The 14,283-nt window shown below is 42.7% G+C and overlaps 1 protein-coding gene across 1 annotated transcript; it reads right to left on the bottom strand.

Annotated features, from left to right (window-relative positions):
- On the bottom strand, positions 1-2,436 carry CLDN8 (claudin 8). The gene has a single exon (XM_068170323.1). The coding sequence runs from the start codon at positions 2,291-2,293 to the stop codon at positions 1,625-1,627; it is 669 nt and encodes a 222-aa protein (XP_068026424.1). The 5' UTR covers positions 2,294-2,436; the 3' UTR covers positions 1-1,624.
- Between the last annotated feature and the right edge of the window lie 11,847 nt (positions 2,437-14,283).

Below are 14,283 nucleotides of genomic sequence, written 5' to 3'. Positions count from 1 at the left end.
GTTATAGCCATGAGTTCTGTGTAGGATGTTGAAAAAGTGTCTCTGACAGCAGGGTTTCTCCACCAATCTCTTTCCCCCCCCACCCACAAAAAAGAGCTTTGACAGCTGTGTAAACATTAGTGAAGAAATACAAAGGAAATACAGCCACACACTGCTATATTAGAGAAAGGCCACACACATTACATGTATACATATGTAGAAATAATTTGATAAGAAAGGAGAAAAAACAAAATTACATAGTCAAGCACATCTTACTCTGTATTCTACAAACACTGTGAAGCAAGCTCTAAAGCAAATTTTTGTTTCTTCCAGCTTCTTTAGATGTTTTTCTTATGAAGTGAAGATGTTGCTTCCAAACTTGCCAGCAGTAAAAGTCCAAAGGGATTTACCAGAGAACTACAGATAACATAATAAACTTTCTAGAAAATATTTAAAGTGGTCAATCAAGCTTTAGAACAAGAATGTTGTTCTCCATTGAACACCACCAATTCAGTTATGTTCTCAGCTCAGTCAGAGGCACAATTCCATTAATTCCTATGGGTCTGGAGTTACAACTTATTCATTGGTTGCAAAATTCTATTAAAGCATTATTACTATTGATTCATTTGGGTCTTTTTCACATTAATTTGTATGGAACTATTCATTGTTCAGTAGGCTTGGTTTGTCCACATGGGTTCTTATCATGGGGTATGATTCTGTTATTAAAATATTGTTTAGCTTGTTTTAATGGGAACCATGAGAAAATGCTCTCTCTATTTATGTTCTTTATGCCTCTAAACTATGCTAATGTGAGTGGGTGTCATTAAAAAGATTGGCCTGATAAACTTCCATATTTAAAAATATATAGCTCACAAAGTCCTGCAGCAGGTAACCAACACAGGGTGATTTGTGCAATACTGCAAAATGCTTCAAGCCACAAGAAGTTTGCCAGGAAAAACTGCTGCTTCTAAAGAGAAGGATGTGAGTGAGTTTGACCTATATGGATTAAAAAAAAATAGCAATAAAATAAATATTAGCTTTCACCAAAATTATGCTATTTGGGGTGAACATAAAGCTATGTTTATTCTATGAATAAAAAGAGATATTTTTCATGTAGCTCAGCTTACCTGCCTCTACTGAATAAATTCTTCATGCAAACTTCCACTAAACCTACAGTAAAACAACCCCTTAGTGAATACTTTGAAGCCATTGTTATCTTGTCCTTATTCACTGTTATTCCCTCTTTCCCAAGCAGGAAAAACAAAACAAACCAACCAAACAAAAAACCCCACAGAGCTGCTTAATTCCCCTCTTCTTTACAGTAGGTTAGAATTTTGTATGGCAGTGAAACTTTAAGCCCTTTATTACTGCTTTACACGTAGCATGCAATCCAAAGCAAAGCTAGATAACCCAAAAGCTGTTTGAAATTACTATTACAACAGTATTAAGCATCCACCTTTCCATGCATTAAAACTGTCTGTGCTGCACGTCAGCCACAGTAGCCCCCACTGAGGGTGACTGCAGCTCCAAAATGCAATCCCAGTTACAAGGCAGAAGGCAAAGGCAGCTTTCATACTGTCCTTTTGTGCAAAGCTGAAATCCATCCAGAGAGACTGCTTCAAAAATAGGAGAAGGCAGGAGACATCTAGACATACTGACTTTTGGAGTATGAGCTTTCAGTCTTCTTGTGCTGGCTATGAGTAGAAGAGTAGCTTGGTGCAGAGTATCCATAGCTTCTTGTTTTCTCACAACAGTGGAAAAAGGAACAGAATATGGCTCCAGCAGCAATGAGACACAAAGCAGCTACCCAGCCCAGGTAGAGGGCCTCTCCAAGCTCCCTTTTCTGTGCAGCATTGACCAGGGGGTTGTAGAAGTCACTGATGATGGTGTTGGCAACCCAGCAGACCGGAATGAGTTCAACTATACCTGAGAGGATGAAGAGGAGCCCAGCCGTCAGAATAACATGACCCTTGTCTTGGCAGCTGCTCTGCGCACACCGAGTGCACTTCATGCCAACAACAGCAACCACGAAAGCGAGGAAGGAGAGCACTGATCCAACACACATTAGCCCTCTGGATGCCTGCAGGTCCAGTGGGAGGGCCAGCATGGAGTCATAGACCTTGCACTGCATCCTGATGTTTGCTTGCCTGATGCAGTGCATCCACAGCCCTTCCCAAATGGTCTCAAACACGATGATGTTGTTCTCGATGAAGGCAGACACTCTCCACTGAGGCATTGCCATGACAGCAAATGTTCCAATCATGCCAGTGCCACCAATGAGCAGCCCAACAATCTGCAAAGCACTACCAACCATGTTGCCTTTACAAGGTGAGCACACCTCAGCAGGTTCTCTAAGCCAGGTGAGCACTGCTGGCAAGAAGATGCACAACTTTTTCCAAAGGTTGTTGTCCCTTGTGAAAAGCACAGTCAGTCTGCACAACTTTAAATTAGCTTCAGTCTGGCACACAGTCTCTGGGACTTGGCTGCACTTTCATCGCCTTTATAATTCCCCTGCCACCACTGACACAGAGAGGCAAACTGAGCGATCAAGTGGAACAACTTTCCCAAGCCAGAGAAAGGAGAGGGTGTGTATAAAGCAGCAAGAGCCACTTAGGATAAATGCACCTTCTGAGAACAACGCTTTGCGTTGAAATCAGTTATTAAACACTCATTTGAAAAAGGGAGCCCTACCCTCAACTCTAGATATTGTCTACAGGTCTGCCTGTGCTAAGGAAATGGACTGGTCTCAGTAGGGAGGGAGGCTTAGGTATGTGCTGGTGCAGTTACTGAAGCTGTTGCACAGAGCAAGCAAGAATATTCATCAGCTCTGTGGTAAATTGCCAGGAGGAAAGCAGAGATGCACTCCCTGCCACAGGACCTCTGCTCCCCAAAGTACTTCTGTTCTGAAGTTTGAAGGAGAGCAGTACAATGACAGGATCTAGGAACAAAACAAATCAAAAGGATAAAGTAACTCTGAACCTGAAACAGTTCTGCGGTAAAAGATGTTTTAAGAAGTAGAATGGAACAATAGGGGACATGATGGGGTGCTTGGAGCCATGGTTTAGTTGATTAGATAGTGTTGGATGATAGGTTGGACGCGATGATCTCAAAGGTCTCTTCCAATATAGTTAATTCTATTCTATTCTATTCTATTCTATTCTATTCTATTCTATTCTATTCTATTCTATTCTATTCCATTCCATTCCATTCCATTCCATTCCATTCCATTCCATTCCATTCTGTAATGCCTATACACATATGCATTTCTCTTGCTCTAGCAAGTAGGAATAGGCAAGCTTCTGGAGATATCCACCTACTTCAATGATTGCACAATCTAGTCTAGAGAATGTTGATTTAAGCTACATAGCAAATTGTTTTCCTGCGCTAAAGTGAACCCCCCAATTACCCTATGATGAAGTGTAGCAGCATTGGCTTTCCAAGTAAACACCTATTAGAGCCATCCACTTTAGAACAACATCATTTTACTTAAACAAACAGCGAAACAGAACAACAAGGGAGAGCAGGACCTTGCGTGATGTGGCCAGCAGACAATCCTGGAAAACACTGGGTGAAGAAATTTGCAAAAGTCAGAGCAACAGAAATCACAGACAAAAACCAAAAAAAAAAAAGGGAAAAAGGGGGAAAATATGCAGGCATGTAACAGTGGATTCTTTTCACAAACTCAGGAACCTATGAATGTATACAGAAAAATATTCATCCTGATCTCTACATATGCCCTAACATGAGAAAAATAAACCAAGCATAAATTGGAATGTGTTTGTTCTAAGGTAGTACACCATATGTTAAAACAGGAACTAATTTGTTACACTATAAAAGATCAATTTAGGATATAATTAGATGCCTATTGAAATGCCAGTCTCCTGCTATTAATTTGAACTTTTTTTTGTCTCTGTTTCTTGACACTTATGTACCTTCCAAACCAGAAAGTAAATAAAAGACTAAAAAATAGAGCAGTGCAGCTCTATAGAACCATAGAATTTTTAGGGTTGGAAGGGACCTCGGGGATGATCCAGTTCCCTTTTTGTGTGTGTTACTCCTATCTCATAAATAAAGACAATAAGATAAAGAAGGTAAATAGGCAGATAAATAAAAGAAGCCAGAATCATAAGTCAGCTGAGGCTGAGGTTTGGTTATAATTTGGAAAAAAAGGAAGACAGGCTCCCTGTTCAAGGTGAGGCTACAGGATCCCAACAGGTTTTGGGAAGATACGGCCAAGGCTGTCATAGAATCATAAAATTGTTAGGGTTGGAAGGGACCTCAAGGATCACCTAGTTCCAACCTCACTTCCATGGGTAGGGACACCTCACACTAGATCAGGTTGCTCAAAGCTACATCCAGCCTGGCCTTAAAAACCTCTAGGAATGGGGCTTCTATCACCTCCCTGGGCAGCCTGTTCCAGTGTCTCACCACCCTCATGGGGAAGAACTTCTTCCTTACATCCAATCTGAATCTACCCATTTCTAGTTTTGTTCCATTCCCCCTAGTCTTACCATTACCTGACACTCTAAAAAGTCCCACACCAGCTTTCTTGTAGGCCCCCTTAAGATCCTGGAAGGCCACAATAAGATCTCCTTGGAGCCTTCTCTTCTCCAGACTGAACAGCCCCAACTCCCTCAGTCTGTCCTCATAGGAGAGGTGCTCCAGCCCTCTGATCATCCTTGTGGCCCTTCTCTGGACATGCTCCAGCATGTTGGCGTATCAAGGATAAACAGAAGATAAAAGTCCCACTTACATATAATATTTTATGCTCTCTAAATGTGTTTGTATGTGTGCACATAAAACTATGGTTAGGAGGCGAGGCGAAGTACAAAGCACTCTACAAATCTCTCTGCATCCATTTTGGCTTACATATCCACCTTGTTTTCCAACCTCTGCAAGACTGCTGTGTGAAAAACCATGCTCACATGATAAAGATAGGTATCCTATCCCTGTTTGTTAGTCCCTTGAGCCCTGATTTGAGGCCAGGCAACTTTCCATTATGGCCTTTTGCTTTTGTTTATATCTCTGAAATCAAACCTGCTGCCTGCATGACTTTTGTAATCCAAAGACACTGAGAGCCTTCCCCTGGAAAGCGCAGTTAGTCTGATGCCAGTTCCAAAATCATTTGAAAGGCTGAGAAGCCAAGCAGGAGTCTGGGTTTTTTGGAGGAGTGCTCCTACTGCTGTGGTGATCAGGAGAATCTGATTCCACTACAACTACACTAGCTACTCTGCGGTTCTCCTGCCACACGTGTATTTGTATTTGCCCTTTTAACTCCTGCCATACATATCCATAACTGATGGGAGTCTGGGTACAGGACACTGGGAAAATCAAGTGGGAAAAATTCTTGAAGCACTGGATTCATAGAATTATAGAATAATTGAAGTTAGAAGAAGCTTCTCTATGTCATCTAATCCAACCCATGCTAGAAACTATGCTCTTCAAATTCATGAGGCTAAGAACCCAATTAAGGTTCATTCCAGTAATCAAAAATATTCCTAAGACTTCTTAGGGAGAAAATCATGCCATAGTAGAATACCAGGCTGGAAGGGACTTCAGGGATCATTTGATCCAATTTGTCATGGCAAAAACCATAATCTAGACACGATGGCTGAACACTGTCATTCTGAATCTTAGAGGTGGAGAATCCACCTCTACCCTGGGGAGGTTATTCCAAGGGCAAATTGTTCTCAGTGTGAAAATTTTCCTTTTCCTGTCTGATTGGAACCTGTCTAGGAGCAACTTGTAGTTATTACTCCTCGTCTTTTTCATGTGGCTCCTTGTAAAAAGGGAGTTTTCATCTTTGCAGCTACCCTTTTAATACTGGAACATGGTGATAAGGTCTCCCCTAAGCCTTCTTATCTCAAGGCTTAACAAACGCAACTCCATCAGCCTTGCATCATATGACAGGCTTCTCAGTTCTCTGATCATCTTTGTGGTGTTTCTCATAGCTTCTCTGGGAACCCACTGCTCCTTGGCCATCCAGTCCAGCCCCCAAGTCCCTGTCATGATCCATTTTCAGCTGCTAAGGGGTTTCAGGAATAACATACACCAGGAAAATATGGTTTAAGCAGAATCATAGAATCATAGAATTGTCAGGGCTGGAAGGGACCTCAAGGATCATCTAGTTCCAACCCCCCTGCCATGGGCAGGGACACCTCACACTAGATTAGGTTGCTCAGGGTCCCATCCAGCCTGGCTTTAAAAACATCCAGGGATGAGGCTTCCACATGGAGGATGTCCTTCCTCTTCTTGAGCATATAGCATCTTTTAACTCATGAGTTGAGCTTGCATCAATCATTGATGCTGAGGGGGATGTGGGCAGAAGGGGAGGAAGTGGTTGCTCAGCACCTCCAAAAATCTAATTCTGCACATTTAAAAGAATCCTGATTATTGGTGCTGTTACTGAAAAACACAGGAATGTTGATGTCAGACAAGTTTTACAGCATTTTCTTTCTTGATAGGCTATTATTACTGTGTCAGTGGATGTGCACTGCTCTGTGGCTTGCCTCGGGTATACCAGAACCTGGCATTTACTCTTCTTCAAGATCTTTTATCTAATATGGCAGAACATGAAAAGCCAGTTCAGCATATCCAGTGCAGGCAGGCAGAGTCACGTACGTTCACAATCTGCTTCACTAAAGAGGCACTTCTTTTCAGTTGATGTAGCAGAATAGAATAGAATAGAATAGAATAGAATAGAATAGAATAGAATAGAATAGAATAGAATAGAATAGAATAGAATAGAATAGAATAGAATAGAATAGAATAGAAAGAATAGACCAGACCAGACCAGGTTGGAAGAGACTTTCAAGATCATCACGTCCAACCCATCATCCAACACCATCTCACCAACTAAACCACGGCACCACCACCCTATCAAGTCTCCTCCTAAACACCTCCAATGATGGCGACTCCACCACCTCCCCGGCAGCACATTCCAATGGGCAATCACTCTCTCTATGAAGAATTTCTTCCTAACATCCAGCCTGAACCTCCCCTGGCGCAGCCTGAGACTGTGTCCTCTTGTTGTGGTGCTGGTTGCCTGGGAGAAGAGACCAGCCACTACCTGTCTACAACCTCCCTTAAGGTAGCTGTAGAGAGCAATAAAGTCTCCCCTGAGCCTCCTCTTCTCCAGGCTAAGCAACCCCAGCTCCCTCAGCCTCTCCTCATAGGGCTTGTGTTCCAAACCCCTCACCAACTTTGTTGCCCTTCTCTGGACACATCCCAGCAAGTCAACCTTTTTCCTAAACTGAGGGGCCCACATCTGGACACAGGACTCAAGGTGTGGCCTCACCAGTGCTGAGTACAGAGGCAGAATGACCTCCCTGCTCCTGCTGGCCACACTGTTCCTGATACAGGCCAGAATGCCATTGGCCCTCCTGGCTGCCTGGGCACACTGCAGGCTCATGTTCATCCTACCATCAACCAGCACACCCAGATCCCTCTCTGCCTGGCCGCTCTCCAGCCACTCTGACCCCAGCCTGTAGCTCTGCATGGGGTTGTTGTGGCCAATGTGCAGAACCCGGCACTTGGATGTGTTCAATCTCATGCTGTTGGATTCTGCCCATCTGTCCAGCCTGTCGAGGTCCCTCTGCAGAGCCCTTCTACTCTCTAACAGATCAACACCTTCTCTCTTCTCTTCTTGTACCTTCTCTCTCCATCATTTACCACAAACAAGACACCATTGTCTGGATGGCAATAGGGACAATGACAGAAGCGCACAAAACAACAATCCTTGGCCACTAATGTCAATGCGTTGCAGAAAATCTTTTTGCCTAATATCCCAAAAATCTTTGCACACTTATTTCTCTTGCTCCCCACACCTCAAATCCCAGATATAAAATCTGTGACAATGTGATGATGTTCCCCATGGATTAACATGTGGTGCAGAATTTTACATTTCCTCACTTTTAACTTCTGTTTGTTTTATGAGCTGTTAATGTAGAACATTTGCCTAGCTTGGAATAGGGACACACATAGGACGTCCAAAAAATGCCCAGCAGCTAAAAAACATCAAAGGCAACAACTTCCTGTGCTATCTGCTTCTGTACACCTTTAAAGACAGCTGAAACCTCATGAAGAGCTGGGTAGCTGAAGAAGAGACTTATTATGTTGGTGAATCTTAATGAATAACAGACAATGTCATGACAAAGGAAGGGATGGAAAACGTGCATGAAAACAAAAAGTTCATAGACAGATGTCAGGGAATTATTTGGCACCAAGAGATTCACACTCAGGAGGCAATCAGACATTTCTGGTGTCAGATTCTAGTGCTTGGTGCCTGGGAGCCTCTGTCCTATGGTTCTCCTTAGAGATCATACAGGCAAGCTGACTTTCAACTTCCAATACATAGCTTAAACTCACTGAAAACCCCTCTGCTATGAAATGAGTCGGAACATGAAGTGTTTTGCATACAGTCACTCTTTTTCTTTGTGCAGAAATAGGCATGATCACTAAACATGAAGGTCTGGAATGAATATATTTCTGCACTGTTTTAGAAAAGGCTCCACGACTGATGTGTCTGAAAGACAAATTAAATCCCAGTTTATCCCATTCAGGTGGTTGCCTCAGTAGAATTCTTTAGCATCTCCTGCAATTAGCCAGCAATTTACAGATGCCAGACCTTCTTGAAATGAAATCCTGCCTAAGCTGATTTGATTAAAAGTTTTGCTTCTCCAGACAATACCTATCATTTGTGGTCCAGCCTAGCTGAAGCATCACCATATTACCTTTAATTTTCTTCTCCAAAAGCTCCCCACGCTTCTATTTTTAGCATTCCTAACATTCTTGCTGTGAAGGGCTGCCCATCCTGAAGCATAAGACTTTGACAAGTGTGGTATGATTATCATTAAAGATAAAAACAACTGCCCAGTGCTTCTCTTCTGTTATGCCCCAGATGCCTTGATGACTGCAGCAGGATTTCACAGGTGGAAAGGAGAGAAAAAGTGAAGTTTTATCTGGTGGCCTGGAATCTATATTATGAGTTTTGAAGAGGAAATGTTCAGAGGAGACCATTATAATTTTCAATTTAATTAATAATGTTTAATCTTGTATAACAGCATCATTGTGGTGATAATGTGTATATGGAAGAGGATGAAAGGATTGAGTGCCTGTGGGTTAAAATCAGAGGGAAGGCTAACAAAACTGACATCCTGGTTGGAGTCTGTTATAGAGCACCCAACCAGGATGAAGAGGTTGATGAATTATTCTATAAGCAGCTGGAGGCTGTCTCAAGATCACCAGACCTTGTCCTTGTGCATGACTTCAACCTACCAGACATCTGCTGGGAACTTACCTCAGCAGAGAGGAGGCAGTCCAGAAGGTTCTTAGAGTGTATGGAGGACAGCTTCTTGATGCAGCTGTTAAGTGAGCCTACCAGGGGTCAGGCCCTGCTTGACCTGCTGTTCTCAAATAGAGAAGGGCTGATGGGAGATGTGAGGGTAGGAGACTGTTTAAGGTGCAGCAGCCATGAGATAGTGGAGTTTTCAATATGCAGGGAAATAAGGAGGAGCAATAACAGAACCCTTACGTTGGACTTCCAGAGGGCAGACTTCAGCTTATTTAAGCAACTAATTTGGAGAGTACCCTGGGTAGCAGCCCTTAAGAACAAAGGGGTCCAGGATGGGTGGACCTACTTCAAACAGGAGCTCTTGAAGGCACAGGAACAGGCTGTGCCCATGTGCCAAAAGATGAGCCGGCGGGGATGGTGACTGGCCTGGATGGGCAAGCAGCTCTTGAAGGAATTAAGGGAAAAAAGAAGGTGTATCACCTTTGGAAAGCAGGGGAAGCAACTAAGCACTGGTTAGGCCACATCTTGAGTACTGTGTCCAGTTCTGGGCTCCTTAATTTAAGGAGGACATTGAGATACTTGAATGTGTCCAGAGAAGGGCAATGGGGCTGGGGAGGGGTTTGGAGCACAGCCCTGTGAGGAGAGGCTGAGGGAGCTGGGGTTGCTTAGCCTGGAGAAGAGGAGGCTCAGGGGAGACCTTATTGCTCTCTACAACTACCTGAAGGGAGAATAGAATAGAATAGAATAGAATAGAATAGAATAGAATAGAATAGAATAGAATAGAATAGAATAGAATAGACCAGACCAGATTTGAAGAGACCTTCAAGATCATCACATCCAACCCATCAACCAATCCATCCCACCTAAACAACCAGGCGGAGGTTGGTCTGTTCTCCCAGGCAACCAGCAACACAACAAGAGGACACAGTCTTAAGCTGTGCCAGGGGAGGTTTAGGCTGGATATTAGGAGAAAGTTCTTCACTAAAAGAGTGATTGGCCATGGGAATGGGCTGCCCAGGGAGGTGGTGGAGTCACCATCCCTAGAGGTGTTGGAAAAAGGATTGGACATGGCACTTCAAGCCATGGTTTAGTTAGTCATGAGGTGTTAGGTATTGGTAATAGTTTGGACTTGATGATCTCTGAGGTCTTTTCCAATCTTAGTGATTCTAAGAGTCTATGGTAGAAACTGGCAATCTTTGAGAACAGTAAACTTGAAGTTATTTGTAGTACCCAAGGGAATGAGAGGGGGACTCAGGCAAGCAAATGCACTAATTCAAAATATGTGTTATGTGAAGTTAGACCAAGACTAAAGGGAGAGTGATGTTTCTGCAGCAGAGCAGTTAACCTGCAAGCCACAGAATCAGCACATGCCATGCTTTAGGGATACTGTTGGGGTGCCAAGACTTTACACAAATACAAACAGGATGTATTTCCTACTTCTGTTTTTCTGTCTTCTGAATCGGCTTCCCTACTATTGTTCTTTACTTCCCTTTTTTTATTCTTGATAGAAAAAAAATCCAGACTTGTATCCCAAAAGTTTTCTAACGTGCTTTTGTTTCTGCAATAGCTTGCCTGGCTTTAGGACTAATGGAGTTTTGTGGATGACCAAAATAATGCCTTCCAAACCAGATTATCACAGGCTGGCATGGTTTCTGGAAAAGCAACAGAAAAATCAGTAACACAATAAATATCCTCGAGCAGGCCAAAAGAAGCATTAGAGTTTCAGCCTTTGCAGGGCAATCAGTGTAACATGATACACATTTTGTGCCAGAACCCAAGCAGCTGGCAGGTTTTCACAGTGCTCCCACAAATCATTCAAAGCACAGCCTGGCACTGCTGGCATTGCCGCTCCTCTCAGGAGCTGTGCCTGAGCTCTTTTCAGCCTCAGATGCAACGGGATCAACTCAGGTCCAAATCTTACCTCTTCTTGTGTATGAAACCCACCCAGCCAGTGCACAGATGCAAACCCCCTGAGCCTACAATAACATTACAGATTATGGAGTCCAGTCCTATCAAGTGCATGCTGGTTGCAATCTTTCATTTGACACATTCTATAAAGTGTCCTGAACTCTAGGATGCAAGAGATGATGGAGTCAACTGCTGTTTGCAAGTGTTTTTCACTCACTCCCTACTCTGTCCAGAGTTCCATGTTTCAGAGGCAGGAAGAAACTGCTGTTTCCACACATGGGCACTCATCACCTGCAAAAATAAAGGGGGAGCAGCCATTTGCTTTCTTTTACATGGACACAACACAGTCAGAAAATAGTCAAGCTCAGGAATCCAGGCTTAGGTAAATTTATGAGAGCACAGCTGGGTTTACTTTGAGTGCTGGCCTAGGGCAACAAACTTAGACTAATTTTCTACTCTTTATATGTGGGTGCAACCCCACCAGAGGCACTTTCTACTGGTCAAATGGGACAATCCTTCTCCTTGTAAATACTGTAATTGTCAGTGGCACCCTAGGAAAAGGCATCTGAAGTAGGTATATATAAATAGGAAGCCTTTGAAAACTGAAGGAAAGGTCAAAATATCATCTAAAGGGAAGTTTCAATATGTTCTCCTTTACCCACTTCTTTTCCTATCTTATTGGGGAGCAATATGCTCTAGTTTGCTTCTGGGTTAAAACTTTCTCCTTTATTACAAATCCTCCTTGTTTGCTGGCTTTCTACTACTGCATCCATTATTAACATGCCCCTGGGGCAGACAATGTTTATACAAACCAGGTTTTTCCCATGGCAGACTCCTCCTGAATCCTATAGGAGATCCACTCACGGCTGGTTAATGCCAGTCTATGTATGATGCCAAAACTCTTCAACATGAAGGAAAAGTGTTTTATCTGCAATATTATTCCTACACTGATATGCTACTAAATTAGTTGGGGTGCTGCACAGTAAATATTTACATATGTGCCATGAAATCCCTACATGACTAAATGAAACAAGCTCTATATGAAACAGATGAGTGGAGGCAAGAAGAAGGAAGAACTTTCTTGACATTTCAGTATTATTCATAATATTTAACCAAACCCAAGGAATCGACTGAAAAACAGCTTAGGCAAAGTGATCACCATATCCAAAGCAAAGTTGTTTGCTGACCAAAAGACATAAAAGAAAAAAAAGAAAACCAAAACAAAACCACAAACAACAAACAAAAAAACCCCACAAACAAACACAAAACCCCAACAACCCCAAAACCAAGAAACCACAAAACCACGAGCAAGATGTAGTTTGGGGCTAGTAGAACAGCTAGAAACAAAGACATGGAAGTAAAGGAAAAGAAAGCACCTGAAGAAGCCGAAGGGTTTTTTTTCATTTGCGTCACAGTGGGAAATGAATAGAATAGAATAGAATAGAATAGAATAGAATAGAATAGAATAGAATAGAATAGAATAGAATAGAATAGAATAGAATAGAATAGAATAGAATAGAATAGAATAGAATAGACCAGGTTGGAAAAGACCTTTGAGATCATCAAGTCCAACCAATCATCTAACACTATCTGATCAAATAAACCATGGCACCAAGCTCCCCATCCAGTCTCTTCCTAAACACCTCCAGTGATGGTGACACCACCACCTCCCTGGGCAGCCCATTCCAATGGGCAATCACTCTGTGAAGAACTTCTTCTTAACATCCAGTCTAAACCTCCCCTGGTGAAGCTTGAGACTGTGTCCTCTTGTTCTGGTGCTGGTTGCCTGGGAGAAGAGACCAACCCCACCTGGCTACAACCTCCCTTTAGGTAATTAGCTCCCAGGGTGCTCTCTCTTTGGGGACTGCTTACAAACTGTGGCTCCTTGGGAGCTGCAGGTCCTTGGATTTCCATTCTTACCTGTCCAAACTCTTTTCTCTTTCTGAGAAATCTACAGGTACCTACCCAAACTGTCATTCAGCTCACTCATGCTTCAATATACAGCTGTTGCCCCATACCATCATAGAAAGATGGAAGGGACTTCAAAGATCGTCTAGTTCCAAAGCCTCTGTCATAGGCAGGGACACCACCTACTAGACAATATTGCTCAAGGCCCCATCCAGCCTTGTGTTAAACACTTCCAGAGCTCCACAGCTTCTCTGGCAGCCTGTTCCAATTCTTCCAGGGAAGAATTTCTCCGTAATGTTTAATCTAAATCAAGCTTCTTCCATTTTGAAACCATTACTCCTTGTCCTTTTACTACACACCTTTGTGAAAAAGTCCCTCTCCAGCCTTCCAATACTGGAATATATATTCTTGGGTGGTTTAGAAGTTAGGGATAATTTTTGTTGTTGTTGATTGGACTATATGTATCTGTTAAGAGCTTCCCACCTCCTGTGTCCTCTGATCCAGCTGCTCTCTACATAACAAGGTGGAAACGACACTCTGCCAGAGGTGAGGGGGCTGTGCCGAAATTTGTCTTTATCTCTTCCTGGTGTGAGTCAAGACCTACAATATTACAGAGCATCCATGAACACCACCTAGCAATACAGAATGCATTTTGGTGATGGTTTTATAATTGTTTGCAGCCTTCCCAACTGTGTCCTTCAGATCATCATCACCTTCTCTCAGATTTGTGCTGGAAGCGTACGCCAGAAACCTCACACTGGAGTTTGGTCTATTAAAATGTAAACCATCAGATGGCACATGTTCAGCTGGCACAATGCACTCTTACTTTCCTGAAAGTACTGAACAAAAATACTTTACAGAGACACAGGCTTCATCCTGAAACATTAACAGTGCTATGAGGCTGCACTTCCTCTGATATGTTAAATTTATCCTCATTGGGAAAGTGTTCAATTTTCTCCAACGTTTCTTTGTTCAGCAATGTGACCTGTTCTGCCAGACTGTGAGATTGGGGTGCGCACATGGCATGTGAGAAGAGTTGAATGCAGTTTTTTTTCCAAGGACAATATTTTTCAATCCAAGCAGGGTTTGGCTTTTAACAACAACATATGCTGCAACAAATGTTCTTTTCTGTCAATGTAATTCATTATCAGATGAAATTTCCAAATGAAATATTTAAACAATGACAGAAATTCTAA

Source organism: Melanerpes formicivorus, unplaced genomic scaffold, assembly GCF_026170545.1.
Source record: "Melanerpes formicivorus ecotype bairdi unplaced genomic scaffold, bMelFor1.0.p_v2 SCAF_329, whole genome shotgun sequence".
NCBI lineage: Eukaryota > Metazoa > Chordata > Aves > Piciformes > Picidae > Melanerpes > Melanerpes formicivorus.
Note: the sequence above shows the minus strand (reverse complement) of the source record. Positions and strands in the feature narration are given on the sequence as shown.

Bases quoted from the DNA above. Each gene is read 5' to 3' on its own strand.
- CLDN8 (XM_068170323.1), bottom strand. From the start codon at position 2,293: ATGGTTGGTAGTGCTTTGCAGATTGTTGGGCTGCTCATTGGTGGCACT.